The sequence below is a fragment of the Diuraphis noxia genome, unplaced genomic scaffold, assembly GCF_037042655.1.
Source record: "Diuraphis noxia isolate RWA-SAM2 unplaced genomic scaffold, SU_Dnox_SAM2 contig0002, whole genome shotgun sequence".
NCBI classification, from domain to species: Eukaryota; Metazoa; Arthropoda; class Insecta; order Hemiptera; family Aphididae; genus Diuraphis; species Diuraphis noxia.
In genome coordinates, this window is record NW_028301712.1 from 54,181,963 (window position 1) to 54,201,961 (window position 19,999).

Below are 19,999 nucleotides of genomic sequence, written 5' to 3' on the forward strand. Positions count from 1 at the left end.
TTACTTATTGTGCTTTTTTTAAATACTAAGATTGTAAGTTTTCTAAATAAAACTGTGCTTATATTATCTTTGAAAGTTGAGTCATCTGGGTTACTGCAACTTTTTATGACACTAGTAGTCTGTGCTCTATTAGTAAGTATTTATAAAAGTTAATCAAAAAATTAAAAATTGAAATTTTAAAAGTTTTCAAGTTGGATATTCAAATTGCAAATGTAATTTTATTTAGTCAGTGATAATATTTATAATCGTTTCAGTTAAGTTTTATTTTATTAAGCTTTATTGTTTTATGTAATTAGCACAATAATAGCTTATCTCGAAGACCAATTGTTATTTTAAGTGAACTTTATTAATATAGATATTGTAAAATGCAGTATATTGTTATGAAGTAAACCTATAATAAATCATCATTTTCTTTGATAATAATCTTTAAATATTTTAGCGAAATTGTGAGAACTGTGTCTTCAAATTATCACGAAAGAAATATTTTTAGTTTTATAGAAATAGATATTATAGTTAAAACATGATTGAGTATTTGAATTTGAAATCGTTATTTTAGGTTTACAATGTTGAAATATTATTAATAGTTTATAATGTTGTCATAATGTTTGAAATAATATCATATATCTATACATATATTTTATTTTAGTTAAAGCATAATACGCTTTTAGAGTTTCAGATTTTTCGAAACTTAATTGGAACATTTTTTCTACAAGTTTAGTGCTTATATGAGATCAAATTGCTAAAAAAAAAGTATTAATAATAAAACATGGTCATTATGTTTAAAAATATTACATTTTGTTGAAATTCAATCTTCAAACGCTGAAAAACTTATTTTAAACGATTTGTGAGGTTTTTGAATCGTGGTGGGGGTAATGAAAAACGAAATAGTAGGTATTAATTAAACCAATGAACTTCAGAATTGGTCACAATATAAAAATCTTTAAATGAGAAATTGAATTGTAAAATTAATTAATTTAGTATAGCTAATATATACTACAAAGCGAATTAATATAGAGATATGATATCTTATACATCAAAGTCGTAACTATTATAATTATTAAATGTATATTATTATATTATTATGTTTATCAGCGATATCTAATTACGATATTTGATATCCTTGTTCATCAATAAGTATAGAGACTGAAATAATTGTTTTATTATAGCAGCGTAGCATGATAATTTTGTGTAATTACTAAGTTAATAATTTATAAATGTATTGATTTATCGTAAATACTTCAAATATATATATATAATAGTTATTAATTAGTTACAGATTTACAACTGTTTAAAACTAGAATTTATAGACCGTTGACACAAGGAATAGAAGTTTTTATTTTTGTTTACCTATACTGTGTATTTTTAAGCAAAATGCACAGTTTTAAAATTGTATTAGTGTAGTTTATAATCTAAAACTTATATCGTTACTGGTTAGTAATGCCTAATAAACAAAGAGTGACTATTTTTTTACATTTATCTCAAAATATGATAAATACTTAATAGATAGAAACAGTATTCCTATTGCCTTGTTAAGCCACACGGATACAAAATGCTAATGCAGTACTTACCAAAAATATCACGTAAACGTGTTCACTTTTAAGTCGAGACGTACCTTCCCATTTATATGATGGTATGCCTAATACTGAAATAGAAGTCACAGACCATCGTTCAAAATTTCATAACCTTTCATTTATAAATATTACACATTATATCATTTACATCTTATACTCGTTCCTAATAATGTCCTTATTATAAATATTATATATATATACATAATTATATTATTATTATGTATTATAGAACTACGAATGTTTAATACAACGTCAATTTCTATATGGGTCAACCAAAAACAATTAATTAATACGTATGTATTATTATAACATGTATATAATATACATATTTCAATATTTGTGTAATACATGTGTAGTGGCTATGTGCGTATGTCAACAGCATTAAGCCAGAGTGATATCAATTAGGGTTGTTGGCAGCGTGATCCACGAATACGCCGAAGAGATTAACAGCTTTGACTGATCGTCATCGGAATAAAGCCGATCGTTTATAATAATATTTTGTATATTATATAATTACGTGTATTTTTTTAATGTAAGATACTTATCATTTCAAAAACAATGAATGTTCTTCAAAATATTTTTATTACACGTTCCAAAGTAATTTCTAGAGTATTTCGATAATATAATCGAATTTAGATCAAGAAGTGGTTAATTTGGGAGGTTTTTAAAATATATGTGCTGCAGATTGATGTGTCATAATATAATATATTCAGTGGGAAAATCATAATACCATATACACGCAATACGTTTTGTCGGGCTCAAGTAAAATCACATCTCATTATATGCAATATTCGCATATAATAGTCATAAGAACAATATGATATCCACAGTTTGCACAAAAAAAAGAGCCATATATTTCTCTCTTAAAAATTCCCTACACATATGTGTCCACCAAGCCTATTTTATATCGGCTGCTAGCGAGAGACAACTACCACTGCAAATGTCGGTGAATCATTTTGCACGCGAGCTTTTGTACCACGAAATAATGTATGATATATGATTTTTCCTGCGACCCGGAAAACAGATATAACGGTGATGCTTATTTTTTTTGTCTCTCGTCTCTCTCATACTGTATAATATATTATATTGTATAATGTTTCATATTGCAACGGTACTGGTGGATTTCACACATTTTGTTAGTAAGCGGGATGATTTAACAAACGTGCTCATTTCCATTTTTTACTTTTATAATATATTTATTTGAATTCTAATTTTTTGAATTTTAAGTAGGTATACCTTAGGGTAATATTTTCAAACTTTTGGATTTTTGCGTAATTTAAGGAATGTTCTGTGATGATACAAACTTCCATTTTTAAAATTAGAACCAACCTTTTTTACAGTAAAAAAATGTCGAAGTATCTAAATCTATATTCGAACGAGTATAGATTCTAAGTTATAATAATGTAGGTACATACCCAACAATGGCAATAGTCGGAAAATTTTTAAAAATGCTTTACAGAACTTTATTTTAAATTATACTTACTATATTTTAATCTCATACAATTTGTACAAAATATAAAATGTTAATTTTATTTACTATAATTTTTAAATCATCGTAGCTTACACATCTTTCAAAATCCTGGTCTTATTATCATTATCCTTAGCATTTATAGTTAAATATCTAAAATCTAGTCATTCAAATTTTGTTTTGGAAACATCGACATTTTTAAAATATAATATAATTACAGTGTAAAAAGTGATTATCATTCATATGAAAAGAAAGTTAATATCACCACAAGAAACTCTTTAAGTGGTACAAAAAAAAAAAACCATCTAGTAGGCATCATTGAAAATTAAAAAAAAATCAGAATTTTGAATAATTTTATTATCAAATGAAAAAATGGAAATTAGCACAAAACATATTCTGTTAAATGGAAAATCACTTAATACATTATGCTAATTCTATACTAAAGTTATAGGTATATCAAACCTGAGTAATCTTTTCGATTCACGATTTTCATTTTTCGCGAAAATGCATAACTGATTCACCAATTACCAGTCATTTAATCTAATAAATATATCACTCTAGACAAGAACTTAGACTAGTCTAACTAGTAAAATTTTTTTTTTATTCAAACCACCCTAAGGTTTTTTTTACTATGATGATCAATTTCTTGAGAAAAACATTTCAAAAGTGTACATAAATATTAAATAATTAATAAATAATTAGATATTTTACACTATGCTGCTAGATCTGAAAAAAATATTTTTAATAATGTAAATAAGAATAATTACACATTTTATAAAAAGAAACAAATGTAAACTGGTTATTACTTGAATATTACTTGTATAACATAATAGGATAAATTTCTTAAATATTATAATTTGTTAAATATAGATTACATTGTATACTATAACAACTAATTTACCTCACTACAAGCTATTCTTAATGTAGTAAATCATATAAAAAAATACATTGTAATTCATTGGAGAATTATTTTAATTAAATTAAAAAAAAAAAATTAATAATAGATGAATGAAAAAATATTTGGATTACTACTCTCAGTGAAGAGGCGCCGGCATTAGTCTAATATTTTGTACTTATATATTATTATGATTGATCGTCTTCATGTATCTTGAGAATTATCGAGTAGTTAAATTGCTTCTGAATTGATGTATCAACAGACTTATTCGTGTTAGCGGGTAAACTTAGTATTCACGTCCTGGAAAGTGGTTATAATCAAATCTTGGCGGTTGATGTTGTTTTTGTTGTATCGGTACCGGCCGTTATAAATTTATATTAATATGTACTTTAACTTTAAGATACATAAATATTTATTAAGTATAATATAAGCATGGGCTTGGTATTATATCGCTTTGACTCAGTTTTACAGATGGTGCTATAATACAGTTAACGTTCATTATCGTTTATTTATCAGTGACATACAGATTATTATTTATAATATGTACAAGTGGTTAAAACCGTTAATGTCGTTTCACATTCTCAAAAATGTATAATCTGTATGCAATGTGCATAATATAATATATCATATTGGTCACGAGTAGGTATTAAACCGAACTACGATTTGTTTGAATTTCCATTAAAACAAACAGTTTTCTATGTAATATAATGTTCGAGCGTGCGCAAAAATCGTTCTTTCGTTTCCCCAAGGTATTTCTAATCGATAAATTAAATCGTATGCAAAATGTGTAACTTTGTATGGTGATTAAATTACTGAAAGTAAATAGTAGCTTCGGTTAAATATCGTTAGTTAATATTGACAATTAAATGTACTTTAATCTGAAAATACTTTATGGATCTGCTTAAACACATTATTTGTTTGGAAATTATTCAACTGTGCTGTAATTTGTTTAATTATTTTGAGTACGAATTGGTTGAATAATAATTACACATTATACGACTTACAAAAATATCTTGAAGTACCTATGTAGAAGTGTATGGCTCTTAATTTAATTATTTGTTATTAATTTTGCAGAAAAAACGTGGGTACATAAAGATTTAATTATATATTTTATAACTTTGGTGCAGACATCGAAAAATAAAGACAAATCGTAAATATATCAACAAACTAACTTAACAATTATGGGTTATCTTGTAAGTGTGCTACACAATATAGGTACACTAATGAATTAAAGTAAATTGTTAACTTTTATATTTAACGAGTAATTTATTTCCTTTTTTTTTCTAAATACGTGATCAAACTGAATAATAGCAAGCAGTGTAAATTTAGTACAATACAGTGGAATTAGATATACATAGTTATATTAAGTATAAAAGTAAAAACTAATAGAAAACGTGATTAAAATGTAATGTACCTATCTACCTAACCTACCTACGTTTTATAATTTTTAATATGTAAAAAAAAAAAACTAAACTGTAATTAAAACGTTCTCTTCTGATGCATACCCTATATTTTTTTAATGTAAAAAAATGGTTGAAAACTGAGTTATTTGAAATTTTTTTAACAATAATTTTTTTTATATAGTTTTAATAGTCTTAATTTTAACGTTTTTTTTTTATCCCTTTAAATGTATAACCTCTTTGTCTTACTACGCGACTACGCATATTAACTATTATTATTTCAAAAGTTCATCTCCATAAATTTCTTTTAAATATTAAGATAACATCAATTGGAGCGTTACAGTTATATAGAGATATATTATAAATTATAGTGTAGGTGTGTAGAATGAAAATAACTATTCCTTTAATCGTCAATTCTAATTAAAACTTCAATAATTCAGTGTTGAATATTATGTTTAAAACAAGACCTGTAATAAATCCGAGATTAGAAATGTTTAAGTTTTATTCAATTAAATACGAATAAAGTCAATTTTTTTGAGACAATAAATTATGTTCGTGATTTCAAGATTTCAATTTTATTTCCAGGCTGCTGTGGACAGAATTTATTGTATACGTTTGTTACGTTTAATATAAGAAAGTTTATTTTATAATGATACGTGTATTTTTTTTTTATTACTTTTAATTTGGTATGATATATGTACCATATACACCAAATTGAATTAGTGAAAAGTTGAGTGAGCATTTGGAACAATTCAATCTGTTGAAATTTTAAGATTCCTAAACCTATTTTCTTTTCATTGCGGAGGTACGACCGTTGTAACATTGTTTGATTATTAATCGGTTGTTTGTGTGTTGCCCATTTTCCACTATAATTTGGTTTCAAAACTCCAATATTGTTTTTTTTTTTTAATTGACAGCTATATGTATAAAAAAAATAATTGATAATTTTTTAATAATTATAAAATATTATTGTTGAATTATTAAGACTAAAAGGCCTACCTAAGTAATTTATAAATAAAAAAATGTGTTTTTCTTATATTCATTTGTTCAGTTGTACAGTTATTGATAATTGTTAAATGTTTTAAACGATTTTTACATTACGGGTAAAGCAGATATTTTGAGTGTGTATTTAATAAGCTTTTAAAATTTTTTAGGTAGTTTCATCAAACTATTGGACGATATAATTTATTTTAGGTTCTCTATATGGACACAAAAGTTTAAAGTCAATTGATTAATTATTATGTATTTATGTAACTCATGTGGTTATATGTACCTAATTTTGTTTTATAATATACTATTTTTTATTCATTTATTATTAGTAGAATAGTATGACAATGTCATATAATAACATAATAATTATATTATTAGTTTATTAAGCTTAACTATAATATTTTAATGATATTATTGTTGCTAGTTCAGGGGCGTCATTTAAGGTTTTTTTCCGGGTGTGCGAAGTTTCAAGCAGGCCATTTTGAAATTTCACCAGGCCATATAAAAATAGATATACATACGTATATGTATATTATCCGGCATTCAATTATTTCCATACATTATAGACCGGTTATAACAATTTGATTTTAATCATATAAATAATTGTGCATTCGTGGCTCGTACATTATTTTAGGCTTCAGCAAGGCGCAGGCCAATTGTAACATTCTAAAAGTAAGGGGTGCAACCGCACACCCTGCCACCCCCAAATGACGTCTCTGTGCTAGTTATTATGAATATATCTATTTATGTTTTATTTTTTCTTACGAATGTTAAAATAAATAGATGAAAACAATATTATTCATTATTAATAGAAATATTTTTGTTCTTTAATTTTTTACCTAGAGTAAAAAATTTAAATTAATATTATTTTGTATTACGAATTACCATGTTTATCTATGTATTTTAAATAAAAGTTGGATAATATGAAATCATGAGTACAACTTTTAGTGCGTATTCTACTAATGTAATGTAAAAATTTCCAAAATATTCATGTAAACTTGATATACATAATATGGAAGTTTATTCTTAATATGTTTTAGTTATGTTATTTAATACCATTATAATATTCATTTTTTGTAAGAGTGTTAGTTTAACTAATTATGACGTTTCTTTAATTTAGTTGTATTCGCAGGTTGAATCATAATGTAATATGTAATATTCATAAAGAAATATAAATTAAAATCAAAACTAGTTAGAGGAAAATTAAATACTATACAGTTACCGAGTTTTCATTGACAGTTGTGTTTAAATGAGTTATTTTTACACAACAGTTGAAATGCGACAGAATACTGATACAACAAAAACATATAATTCGTGAAACATAAGGGTAAAAGTTTGAAACGTATAATAATATTATGTCGAAGAGCTTAATAATTTTTGTGTTTGAAAAGTAATAATTTTATACGAACCATTCTATTCTAGTTTCATCGATACAACCCAGCCAATACCATATGAGTGGGACTCTGCAGTATAGGTAGATGTTGTAAACACGTATACTGTACTGTAAACTTTAATTTGGCATCCGTTCAAAGTTTCCCCATTACTTCCAGATCTTATATCCATACTGAAAAACGCGTGGCAGAGAAGTCCACAGAATGCTGCAGCCTGCAATATTGTTCGCTGTAGCGTGCACACGGCGCGCGGAAACAATGATTTCCAAGTGAAATTGCCTCGGCGTAATAGTTTTTGGTAGGAATTCCAATGTACAAAAAAGATAGACCTAACTACTTGCAAACATTGTCGTTGTGCGTATGATGACTGTAATAGCACCGTGTAACCTTAAAAAATCTTACTGCCCCTGCAGTGCATTGCATTGTATTTTATTATTATTATTTTTTTTTATTTACCTCGAGACCAGAAACTATGGACATTAACTGTTTTAGGAAAAAGGTAGGTGTGTGACAAGGATTTGTCACTAAGAACCTGGGTGGTCACCCATCCGGGAACTAGTGGAACCGGTCGATGCCGTGATTTGTGACACAGTGTATGGTGTTATAATAACTAATAATTATATCCACCAAACGCCGAATTTAATTAATAAATACGTTTATTGTCCCCCTCGGAATATCCATAGCGAATTTAGTTTTCGTCGGGAAAATTTTAACGGTAGTATATAGTTAATACCTACTATGTACCTACGGGAGTAAATCAGTGAGTATGTTGCACCTGCAGCTATAACACGTTATGTAATTTTTAGGATAAATATAAAGATATTTGCTTATTTCCCGGAGTCGCTATAGTAATATATAAATACGATATTTTAATGTGATATATTATATCTCGTAATAAATGTATTAAGTGACAATGCACACGTGCATATTGCTTGACGAATATTTGCGTAATAATAATTATTTTCATGACAACTTACCTACAGGTATCATATTATATAAACGGATTACTACTCCGTAGCGCTTTTCATTTAGCCTCATCACACTTCCTCCACTATATTTTATATTATACATCTTTTCATTTTTATTTCTTACAACTGAAAATAAAAATTTAAAAATTTGTTTTAATTATTTTTGGAAAATTTCAAAAATGCCAATTTGTAAATATGACTATAAGAACACATTTGATGGTAATATATCTTAGTCAAGCAGCCAAGCAGTTTATTTGTTAGATATCGATATTTTTTTGGAGTAAATTAATTTAAAACGTAATAATTTTTTTTCAAAGTAGTTTTTTTTTGTGGGAATTTCCTGACATGCGTATATGTCTCAAATTATTTACCATCCATATAATTTTGTCATACATTTAATTATCTTCATTTTTTTTTTTTACCAGATATTATTATTGTTACATCCTGTATACACAAAATATTACAATAATAAAATAAGTAAAATTATAGCATTCACATATACGCTAGATCGCCGTGCCGTGTACCTGCTCCTTCCGTCATATAAACACACTACATTGGACAATTTTGCAAACATCGCCGACTTTTGATACAGAATAGGTAATGCGCGGAAACTCACTGTCGACCAACTGCAAGAAAATCATCGTACCACACCGTCGCTTCCGTATACATATAAACCATATATAGTATCATACATATTATTTAATTTATCATATATTCGAATGTTGTGCAAATGTGCAATTTATATATGTGTACACACATACACACACACACACGCATATTAGCTGTGATATTATATTCCATGCAAATTAAATGTGCACATGTTGTGTTATAACTAATTAATTATATAAATATATATAGTTATCGTTATATAATTACAGTCGCAACATATTTTGACTCAAAATTGAACAAGCATAGACGTCGGATTGTAATTGTTTTGCTGTATGTCTATACTTATTATTTTATATACGTCTACGCTCTGTAACTCAAGTAAAATTAGTATCTAATTAAATTATTGTACGCATGGTGTTTCCCGCGAGATCAATATAACACTCGTGCTTACAGAGTTATTATTATTATTATTATTTAATTAAGTATTGCGTACATATTACGAATTCCAGTAAACCTTAATTGGTTCTTAGGTTATCCGATTACATTCAGAAAATTTAATTTTTAAATTTTTAAAATAATATAAAATCAATCATTAATTAAAATATGAAATATCTATAAAAACAAACAAAATATTTTACAAACTTATTATTACAAACTTATTATTACTTATAAAAATAATATTAAAACAATATATTTGATTAATACAATAATAAAGTCGATTAAAATAAAAATAGTGTGGAATTTGTGTTGTTAAAAAATATATTTCATAAAAAATCCTAATACTAATTTCAATACTTTGCGTTGCTTGTGCTTACTAATTATACTACTTATGTCTCAATCAGAATTTTAAAATAGCTACGGGGAAAAATTTGTTAGGATATGTAGGATCAACAATCTGTTAGAAGATTTGGACGTAAGTAGCCATGGAACAATTCCTTTCCGTTTGAGATATGATATCCGGTCACGAGGACCAGGACCATTTAGTATAATAAATGTTTATGTACTAATAAGGCGGTTTTCATTTGGGTGACTGACCTAAAATCTCATATCGTTTAGGTGAATTCATATATCATTCGGATAAAATTTATTTAGACACTTTCACACCTAACATGTCTAATACGTTGTCTGGCCGAGATTATGCATGATATATCGTTTGGCCAAAAGTTATATGGATTATGGATATTGGATACCTTATATATTTAATACATTTCCCTTCTCTTTTTAGAATTCCATAACAATCTAAGATCATCAGAAAATAATATTATTAGGTACCATATGTTTTTCTCGATTTAAAAAACAATTAAAAAAAATTATTTATTCCCAAGGGAAATATATATTTTTTTATATATATTATGAATCTATTTATAGATAATATCCATTTTTTGTTGTATAAGTGAAAGTAGGAAAATCACGTTTTCTAACACAAATAAATTAGATAAAAATATATTCTACTTATATTAATTTTTTCTATATCCTTAATTATTTTTTTCTATTAAATATTTTTATCGGAATAGATTTCAAGCATAACGCGAATAAAACCGAACGGATATTCTTACCAGATTTTGAGTTTAAGTCTAGATTTTATTTTATTTTTACACGCACTGTACTACTGTTACACAGTACTTACTTCTTATTTGATCCAACGCCAAAGACTTTAGAGCGTGAATAACAAAGTTCAGGATATATTCACTAAAACAATCAGTTAATTTTTCATCTAAACTATGTACGCTCTTGTACTAAATTAAATGTTGGGTCATTCGCCTAAATGAATGACGACCCATTAATATACTGTTATCGTGGACGTTGACACGTTTACTGTGTATAGGTACAATAATAATATTGTATTATGGTCAGGTTTAGACGGTGATGTCGGACAGGTACACAAAATATGTTTTGTTTTTCCACAGAAACGTTTAGTAACGTTTACGTGCGATCACGTTCGTAGTTTCGTGTCGGAAAGGTGCCCAGGATATCAAAGTAAGTCTGTTTTTATGCGTTATACAAGTTGGTTGATGAAAAAAACACACTACAATAAATGTAATACCAACACGAATAGTTATACTTCATAACAGTTTAATATAGAATAATATTTTTTACATTATTTTAAACCAATATTCAACGTTAAATTTTATCAAATAATAACATGATAATATATATTATGTTTTAATATCCATTCAATTATTTTGAAATGTAGATATAATATATATATTCATAACAATATGGTGAACATTAATACGAGAAAATCGATTGAAACATATAATTTAATATAATATTACATCAATATATTATTGTATTTTTTTTCACTATGTAACTTATACATTTTATATGTTAAAAATATCCTGAAATATCCTGCTGTGTGTAGGATTTAAAAATACACATTACACAAATCTATTGATATAAAGTTTCACAATGAAGTAACTCGAAGTTATACCATTCGATATTTTATAATTATTTCAATTATTTTACAAACGAAACATTTAATAATGCATATTAAAAACATTAAATTTTAAAATTTAAGAGTTTTTATCAAATTTAAATTTCCTAGCCTAGATAATAATATAATATTATAAAAGTACTTATAATTACTTATAATATTATAGTCTTTTACAAAAAATGCAACTTTCGTTGATAAATTAATATAATTCTTACTAAATTATCAATGATATAACTTGAAAAGTTTTAATCTATTATAATTTTGGTATTTTCATAAATATTTCAATACATATTTATTTATTTATAAAGAGTAGCTATTTATATTTCAAATGCCGTTTATTTAATACCAGTACTCGAATATTATTAACAATGGCAGTTTGTATTGATTTTATTTACTTATTTATAGTATTTTAAATACATTTTTCAAAAGTAGGTATTAGGCATGAGTTAAGTTTTCTGTTAACAAAAATTAGTGTCATATTCTAATAATAATATATTGAAATTCATGGTAAATTATTTTGAAGAAGTGTATATTAAATAATATTTTAATTGAACTGTTTTGAAATTTATTACATTAGCAAAATGTGAAAGAGGTTTTGTTATTCTAATATAACATGTTATGTATATTTTATTATTTGTATGAACTAAAGACAACTGCTTTAATAAAATTATTCATCTACTATTTTAATCAATATGAAAAAGTTGTAACTAAATTGTTCGAAATTATTTCAAATAGTCATAAGTAGAGCCCGGATTTATATGCAATAAAAAATATCAAAATATACCATATAATATGCAGTAAAATCATTAAAATATGCAACAAATATGCATTTACAAAATTCAAAGTTATATTAAGTATATATGAAAAAAATATAATAAAATGTAATATAATAATTATTTAAATATAGTTTAATATAATGTGTTTTTAATTTTTATTCTTTATTATTAAAATGAATAATTTAATGGTGCTCAAGTGAATCCTCGGTAAAACTATGCCGTCTTTCTGTTAATAAATGTTTATATATAGAAAATGATCGTTCACAATTCACTGACGTTATCGGGGCAAATTTGAAAGAGCTTAAAATATTTGGGTCTTGATAGTTTTCATTTAGTTCAACTGCTTCCGTTTCTGAAGTAAAAACTTCTGCGTTTTTATTTGCGCAGGAAATCCACTCACGAATTTTATAACTAAAAGAACTACTAACTTTTGGCATTTTGTACTTTTGAAATTTTATATTAATTAGTATATTTTTTAGTACGGCAACTAAACAATGCCGATGTCAATTGCCAGCACGGTCGTAACTCGAGAACAGTTTACTAAATGTTTATTTAATAAACTGTAGGTAATATTATAAAATTAAATGAATTATATTGATAACGACGATATAACAATTAGATTACGTTTACAACAGATGAACTATCTATTTCTTTTAATACGATGGGATTACCTCAACTATTTCTAATGTATACATAATATGTTACATATAATACGTATTTTAAATTGAGATAGCTAAAACTGTGTCGTTATAATTCCACGTCCTACCCCGATTACCGACCAAAAATATTTTGCGACTGCTCATTCATTGAAATATGCAACAAATATGCATTTATAGACAAATATGCATTTATAGACAAATATGCATTTACAGTCAAATATGCAAAAATGTGCAAAATAAAAATTCAGCAGTGAATTCAAACTTGTATGATTCGTGGAGATTACTAATAAAAAATATAAAAAAGTTAAAAAGAAAAAATATGCAAAAACCTATGAATCCGGGCTTTAGTCATAAGTCATTAAAGTTAAAAATATTTTGAACGAAAACACGTACTAAAAAGTTTATAGATCACTTTAATTCTATACTAAGATTATGATATTAATTTTTTCAGCATTATAAATAGTGAAAAAAAAACAATTAATCAACTTTATTTATTGTCCAATACTAGGTTGCTATTGTAGAAATGGATTATAGATCATTTCAATGTTTAACTATCTAATTATAAACACAAAGAAGTTTCACTGTAATGGATGGTGTTATATGATGTCAACTGAACTGCAAATAAAATTGTGTAGATTGAAAATATAAGAGTAAGACCAAGGATTCACTCTTGCATTAGCTTTAGCTTCCAATCTTTTTTTAGTCACCACAATGAAAACATCAATATGTATTGTAGAAATACCCATTTTTTGGTTATTAATTTCTTTGATGTAAACATTTTGAAAAAATAATAAGTCTTCAGGGCTTCTATAAGCTACCAAAGTAAATTTCGTTTTGAAACATTAAAATTATAGAGACATTTTTTTTATTGTTACATAGTTTTGGTTGAGTATTGTGATTTTATAATAATAATTCAATAAGAGAACTGTTCCATTTATTTAATTATTTATCTCTCAATAAATTATTATTGTTAATTGTTAATTCTTAGTATTTTAGTTTATTTATTAATACCCATATAAGTAATTATAATTATTAATCATATATTATTTATGAATAATAAATATAGTAATAACAATGTTAAGCTTTAAGCTTCCATTTTAATCTATTTTTAGTTATGACAAAATAATTTTTCTTGTTTTCTGCAACAAGCTCTACTTAAAGAATTGAAAAAATTATAAATTATAAAATAGATTTGCTTAGTCATCAAATTAATAAAAATTTCACATGAATAAACTATTATCGAAGCTATTTTAGGTACATTTAGTTTAGATATTTATAATTTAGATCAGTAAAATTACCTATTGTATTAAATAGTCGTTTTTTTAATACTTACTTAGATATTTTTATAACATTATTAGTTATATATTATATATATGTATACGCGAGGATTTATCCATTGCGATATCTTCCGAAATAATGGAGATGAAGAAATTCTGGTTTTGTAATAAGAATAATTACAGGGATAAGAACTACAATTATTTCATATTTTAATTTATTTTAATGTTTTGGTAAAAAAGTTAAAAAAAATATATATTTTTATTTAATGATTTCCAAAAACATTCACGATAGTTATTTTGAATTTGAAGAGTTTATTTTTCTGAAAATATTGATGTTTCAAAATTTTATTTTCATAATTTCCTGTTTAAATTTTTTTTTAGTTTCGAGAAAAATTGAGAATTATTTAACACCGTAGAGTTATCAAACATGTGAAACGCAGTATCAGGCGCGTGCTGGTACGGCCGGTCGAACGATTTCTGTGTGCCTAGTTATAATCGTATTTTATTGCTTCAAAACTAGAAAAAATATTGAAAATCAAGATATAAATGAAAAAAAAATTTAGAATATTTTCAGAAAAATAAACTCTACAAAATGGCTATAGTCAATGTTTTTGGAAATAATTAAATAAAAAATATATACTTTTTTAACTTTTTTACCAAAACATTAAAATAAATTAAAAAATGAAATAATAATTGTAGTTCTTATCCCTGTGAGTCTTATAACAAACCAGAATTTCAATATCTCTATTATTTCATGAGATATCGCAATGGGTAAATTCTCGTGGGACATCCTGTGCCTATATTAAAACGATTTCTGTTTATTCATCATATTGATGCATTTTATGTTTATGTTATTACAAATCAATATATTATATATATATATATATATATATATATATGTATGAATTAAGTTCAATAATAGTATTAAAAACCTAATAAGTAATTATAACAACAATATGTATATGAAACATTTTCCATATTTTATAGGTAATAAGCAAGTAAAAAATAATGAATGAGTGATGTGTGAATTTGATTAAATAGACATTAGCAGGATAATATGAAAAATATCAAAATCATTTAATCAAGAAGTTATCATACCACCAATTTTATTTTATGCAGAAATATATTTTTTGAGTGTATTGAAGAATATATTTTGGATACCAAATCATTTTAATAATCAAAAACCATAACCTTGTAAATGCATTTATAAGTTGACAATATTGTTATGTATATAAATACACTCAAATATAATATTATGATAATTATAGTTACTTTTCAATAAAAAAAAAAGTAAAAAATTAATAATTATAATAAAAAATATGACATCCATTAATATTTGAGCAACTTAAGCTTATGTTATAAAATATATTGACTTGGATGGTGATATTAATTTGGTTACACGTTTTTTTTTAAATATATTTAAACTATGAAACAAATTAACTTACCTTTAACTCATATTAGGATTAAATAGCGAGCATATCGACAATATTAGGGTAATTTTCACGGTTTCAATCCGGCTGTCCTAACCCTCCTCCAAATCCTATACGAATGTCTCCAAAATATTGTTGGGCTTTAACATAATGCTAGGCTGGGTTTTGAATAATTGACCGAACGCTACACGAAACTGTTTGCTCATGCAACAATAAAATACAAAGTTTAACGACGCATTCAAGAGAGCTAACATGTCCATAAGTTCGCCAAATAAACTGTAACAAGTTTGAAAAAAACCCCTTCCTAGTATGCCACTTAGTAGACCTAGTATTCCTTGAGGGAATTCCGTGGCAAGAAATAATAACAACACCGCAATCATTATGCGACTAGTTCGGTCCATTCTTTTCTTAAGTTTCATGTTCCTTATACGAGCCATTTGTTGCTGGGTCGGAAGTCGTTTTGCTTTCCTTTCAGATGCTTCACTCAACGCATTTATCTAGAAGTTGAAATTACAATATTGATATTTTGGATTATAGGATTACCATTATATTTAAGTTAATTTGTACTGTATAAAATTGATATAAGAGAACGTAATTTTATATTAATTTTATTTTCGAGATAAAATATGTTATGGACGTAATAAACATAAAAATAATTCTTAATTTGAGAAGAATACTTTAAATGATTATTATATTGTTTACGTTGTTTTGAACTTTCAGTGAATATTAATGGAATAATTTAGTAATATTATATATATATAAAAAAAAGAGAATTAATGAATAATTTATTATTCCAGATTGTTGTTACAAAATAAAAACGTTGAAAAAAGTTACAAAAAGGATGATTTATACGGTGGTAGAAAATTAGTGCATTCTGGGTGGTTTACAGACATTTTATATTAAAAAATATTTGTTAATTTTCGTTTAAGATGTTTACTCGGAAAGTTAAACAAATAATTAAAAAAAGCTATTTTCAAGGGCATCTTTTATATTACTAATTTACACCAGTGTTGCGATTTTGGATCTTTGAAAGTGCTCATATTATAGGTATATCTTTTAAAGTGATAATTGCTCATCTATTATTGGAAAAATGCTACAGCACTGTGACAAGTTAAACTTACTAGAGATATGGTGACAACGGTAAGTATTAGGCAAGGTAGTAGTTTGATGATCACAGCATATGTCCACAGATGTATCATGTACAATAATTCATTGTTTACTCTTGCTATTGTGCTCAAGCCCAAATGGTACAACGTGGCCACAGTGCCATTTTCGATGACTTTCGTTTCCAGTATTTCAAACACAAGAAAGGTCGGGCTGCAAATAATAAACGGCAGCAGATACGATAATTTGATGGCTATACTACATCGCTGGTCGGAGCAGATGGCGTGCATAGAGTTGGGCAATCTGTAACACAATAATAATAAATCAATATTTTCATTGTTTTTATTTTTGCATTACACCTATAAACAATTCAACTACGCATAAATATGTTAAAAATAAACCATTACGAAAAACGTACTACAATTATTATTATTAAAATTTATGACTGACAGAAATGAAGTATGATTAATTATTTGGAAAATAATGAGAATAATTTAAGCCCAGTTAAGTTCATTAATATTACGAAAGTTACATTAATAAAACTGTACGGATTCAGAGTTGATTAACGTTACCATTTTATTGTATATATTTATGTCTTAGACAAAAAAAATTTACAGAAACATAGCATACAAACAGGTAATAATAAAAATTATTATAATGACATAAATTACATTACATATTAGTTATATTACATAGTTATGGTATTATAAATTTCATATAAAATTCTTTCGACAATGAAAGGTACCGGTGCATGTATTTTTTTGTTTTAATTATGTTATAGAATATAAAATTAGTAATAGTTATTGAATTTTTGACTTATTAAAAGCTTCTAGTAGATAATTATATTTTAATGTTTTAAACAATATTTGTTGTAATTCTAGAAATTTTTCTGTACAGTAAAATGTGTAAAAAGGCTTTAAGAACTGAGTAAAAGTATACTTTATTAAGAATATTATTTCTAAACGATCCAAACCAATTAAAAAATTATTACATAATTTGTTCGAAACTTTGATTGTTAATTAATGTTTAATTTTGTCTTTGAAAACAAAATATATTTATAAAAAATAACCTTATTAGTTATTTTATATGATGCTACCGTATTTCAAACATAACCACTAGGTAATCAGGTAAACTTTATTTCATAATAAAAGGAAATAAACTAATCTGGATAAAAATAGGGAATAAAGAATTCAATGCCAAAATAAAGCAGAAAAAACACAACATTTAAAATACATTCAATATTCAAAGTCAACGTCAATAATAATATTTAATAATGAATTAATAGATAATAGCTATTATGTTATACTAATTAAATGTTTTTAAAAAAAAATGTGTAAAATGTATTATTAGGTTATTCAGATATTTATGTGATAAAAAAAAAAAAATGAAATAATTATTATAAATGATTCTACCTACGCTTTAGCTCTCATCTAAACAAACTTTAAAAAAATCTAGCTGCATTAACCATCTCTGGTAACTCTCCTCGTCACCCTAAGTGAAAATGTTGCAGAGACCTACTAAACCCTTAATCCAAATAACAATAATAATAATGGTAATACTAACAAAAAAGAATAATTGTATAAAATAAAACAGTTAAAAGACAAAAGTGTCGTCGGTGAGTGGCTTCTTCATTTAACATTTTCAATTTTTCTTTTGTCAATTAGCTCATACTCTTATGGTGCCGATTGTGTATACTATTAATTAAGAAAAAACAACGCAAATTACATAATACATATTAAATTGTCAATTTAACTTTTTTTTAATCAAAATTAAATTCTGTATACGTAGATAATAAGAGAATCTATCATATATACATAATTTCCGTACAATAGAGTATAAAATATTAGTAGGTTTATTTCTGTATAATACAGTGAAACCACTAAATACCGGACACTCTCGGTCGCTGAAATTTGGTGCGCTATTCAGAGGATTCAGCATGGAGAAAGTTCGAAAATTGTTTCCAAAAAAATCGTTGGCTATTTATAGGATATGGGGGAGGTTTCACTGATTTTGGTATTAACTAGGCTAAATTATAGTTTAATAAATTGTTGAGCTCTTTTCCGCTCGATTAATTTATTCTTTTTTATTTAATTGTATTCGTAACATGTTGTTTAATTAAACTTATTTGCTCAAATTGTTTTATTTTAATAGGTCATGAATAAATCTTATTACTATAATCCCTATGACTAAGCTTAAATTTTAATCGGAGTGATAAATGTATTGATTTAATAATGATACATGTTTTTTTTTTTGTGTCTATAGGTATACACGAAAAGAAATTGAGAAAATGTTTCAATTTTCTTTTTTGAGGGTGGTTTCTGATAGAAAATTGGATGTAACTGGTACTTTTAAGAGGTTAAAACCCAAACCTGGCTGACATGATAATATCATTGAATTCAAATTGAAAAGTCCATTGGAGAGTAACTCATAGGACACCTAATGTACAACTGAGTGGTATTTACTCTTCCAATTTTTAGATTCTGGAGTGGAGCTATGAGTGTTGATCTTATAATAATTCAAAATTATTTTAGAAAAATACTGCTATTTATACACACACAAACGTACCGTTAAATTATTATTGAATGTGATTCATTAGATTGCATAGTTGTTTAGTTTTTAAATTACTGTTGGTAGTTTACTACAATTATTAAGTATATTATTAGTTCATTATTGTATGGTCTTTACTTGGTTAAATACATATATTTTCTGATATATTTAAATTTCTGTATTTTTGAACTTGAAAAAAGATCAAATCTTGTAATGTTTTACATATAAATTTAAAGTCTATTCAAAAATTGGTATTTAAAATTAAACTAAATTATTACATTATGATTATTGAATATCGAATATACAGCATTAGGGTTTATTGGTGTGGCCATTCAACGCACGCTGGTCATTCGCTTCAAGTTGGGCGCTGGGAGAACCTCTTGTAATGTTAATTATGGAAAACCTAAACTTTGACCGAGGTGACAGATTTTTGGGGTTATATATTCGTAGCTTTATATCATGACAGAATAAGCTGACTAC

The 19,999-nt window shown here is 25.8% G+C and overlaps 1 protein-coding gene across 3 annotated transcripts in view; it reads right to left on the reverse strand.

Annotated features, from left to right (window-relative positions):
- Window positions 1-15,742: 15,742 nt before the first annotated feature.
- LOC107170355 (G protein-coupled receptor dmsr-1-like) overlaps window positions 15,743-19,999 on the reverse strand; it is a 118,823-nt gene continuing 114,566 nt past the window's right edge. For all 3 annotated transcript variants that reach the window (XM_089221413.1, XM_089221414.1, XM_089221415.1), the window contains 2 exons: window positions 16,990-17,275; window positions 15,743-16,365 (listed from right to left, as the gene is read on the reverse strand). In XM_089221413.1, the coding sequence (XP_089077539.1) occupies window positions 15,979-16,365; window positions 16,990-17,275 (673 nt within the window). In that variant the 3' untranslated portion in view covers window positions 15,743-15,978. The remainder of the gene's footprint in view (window positions 16,366-16,989; window positions 17,276-19,999) is intronic.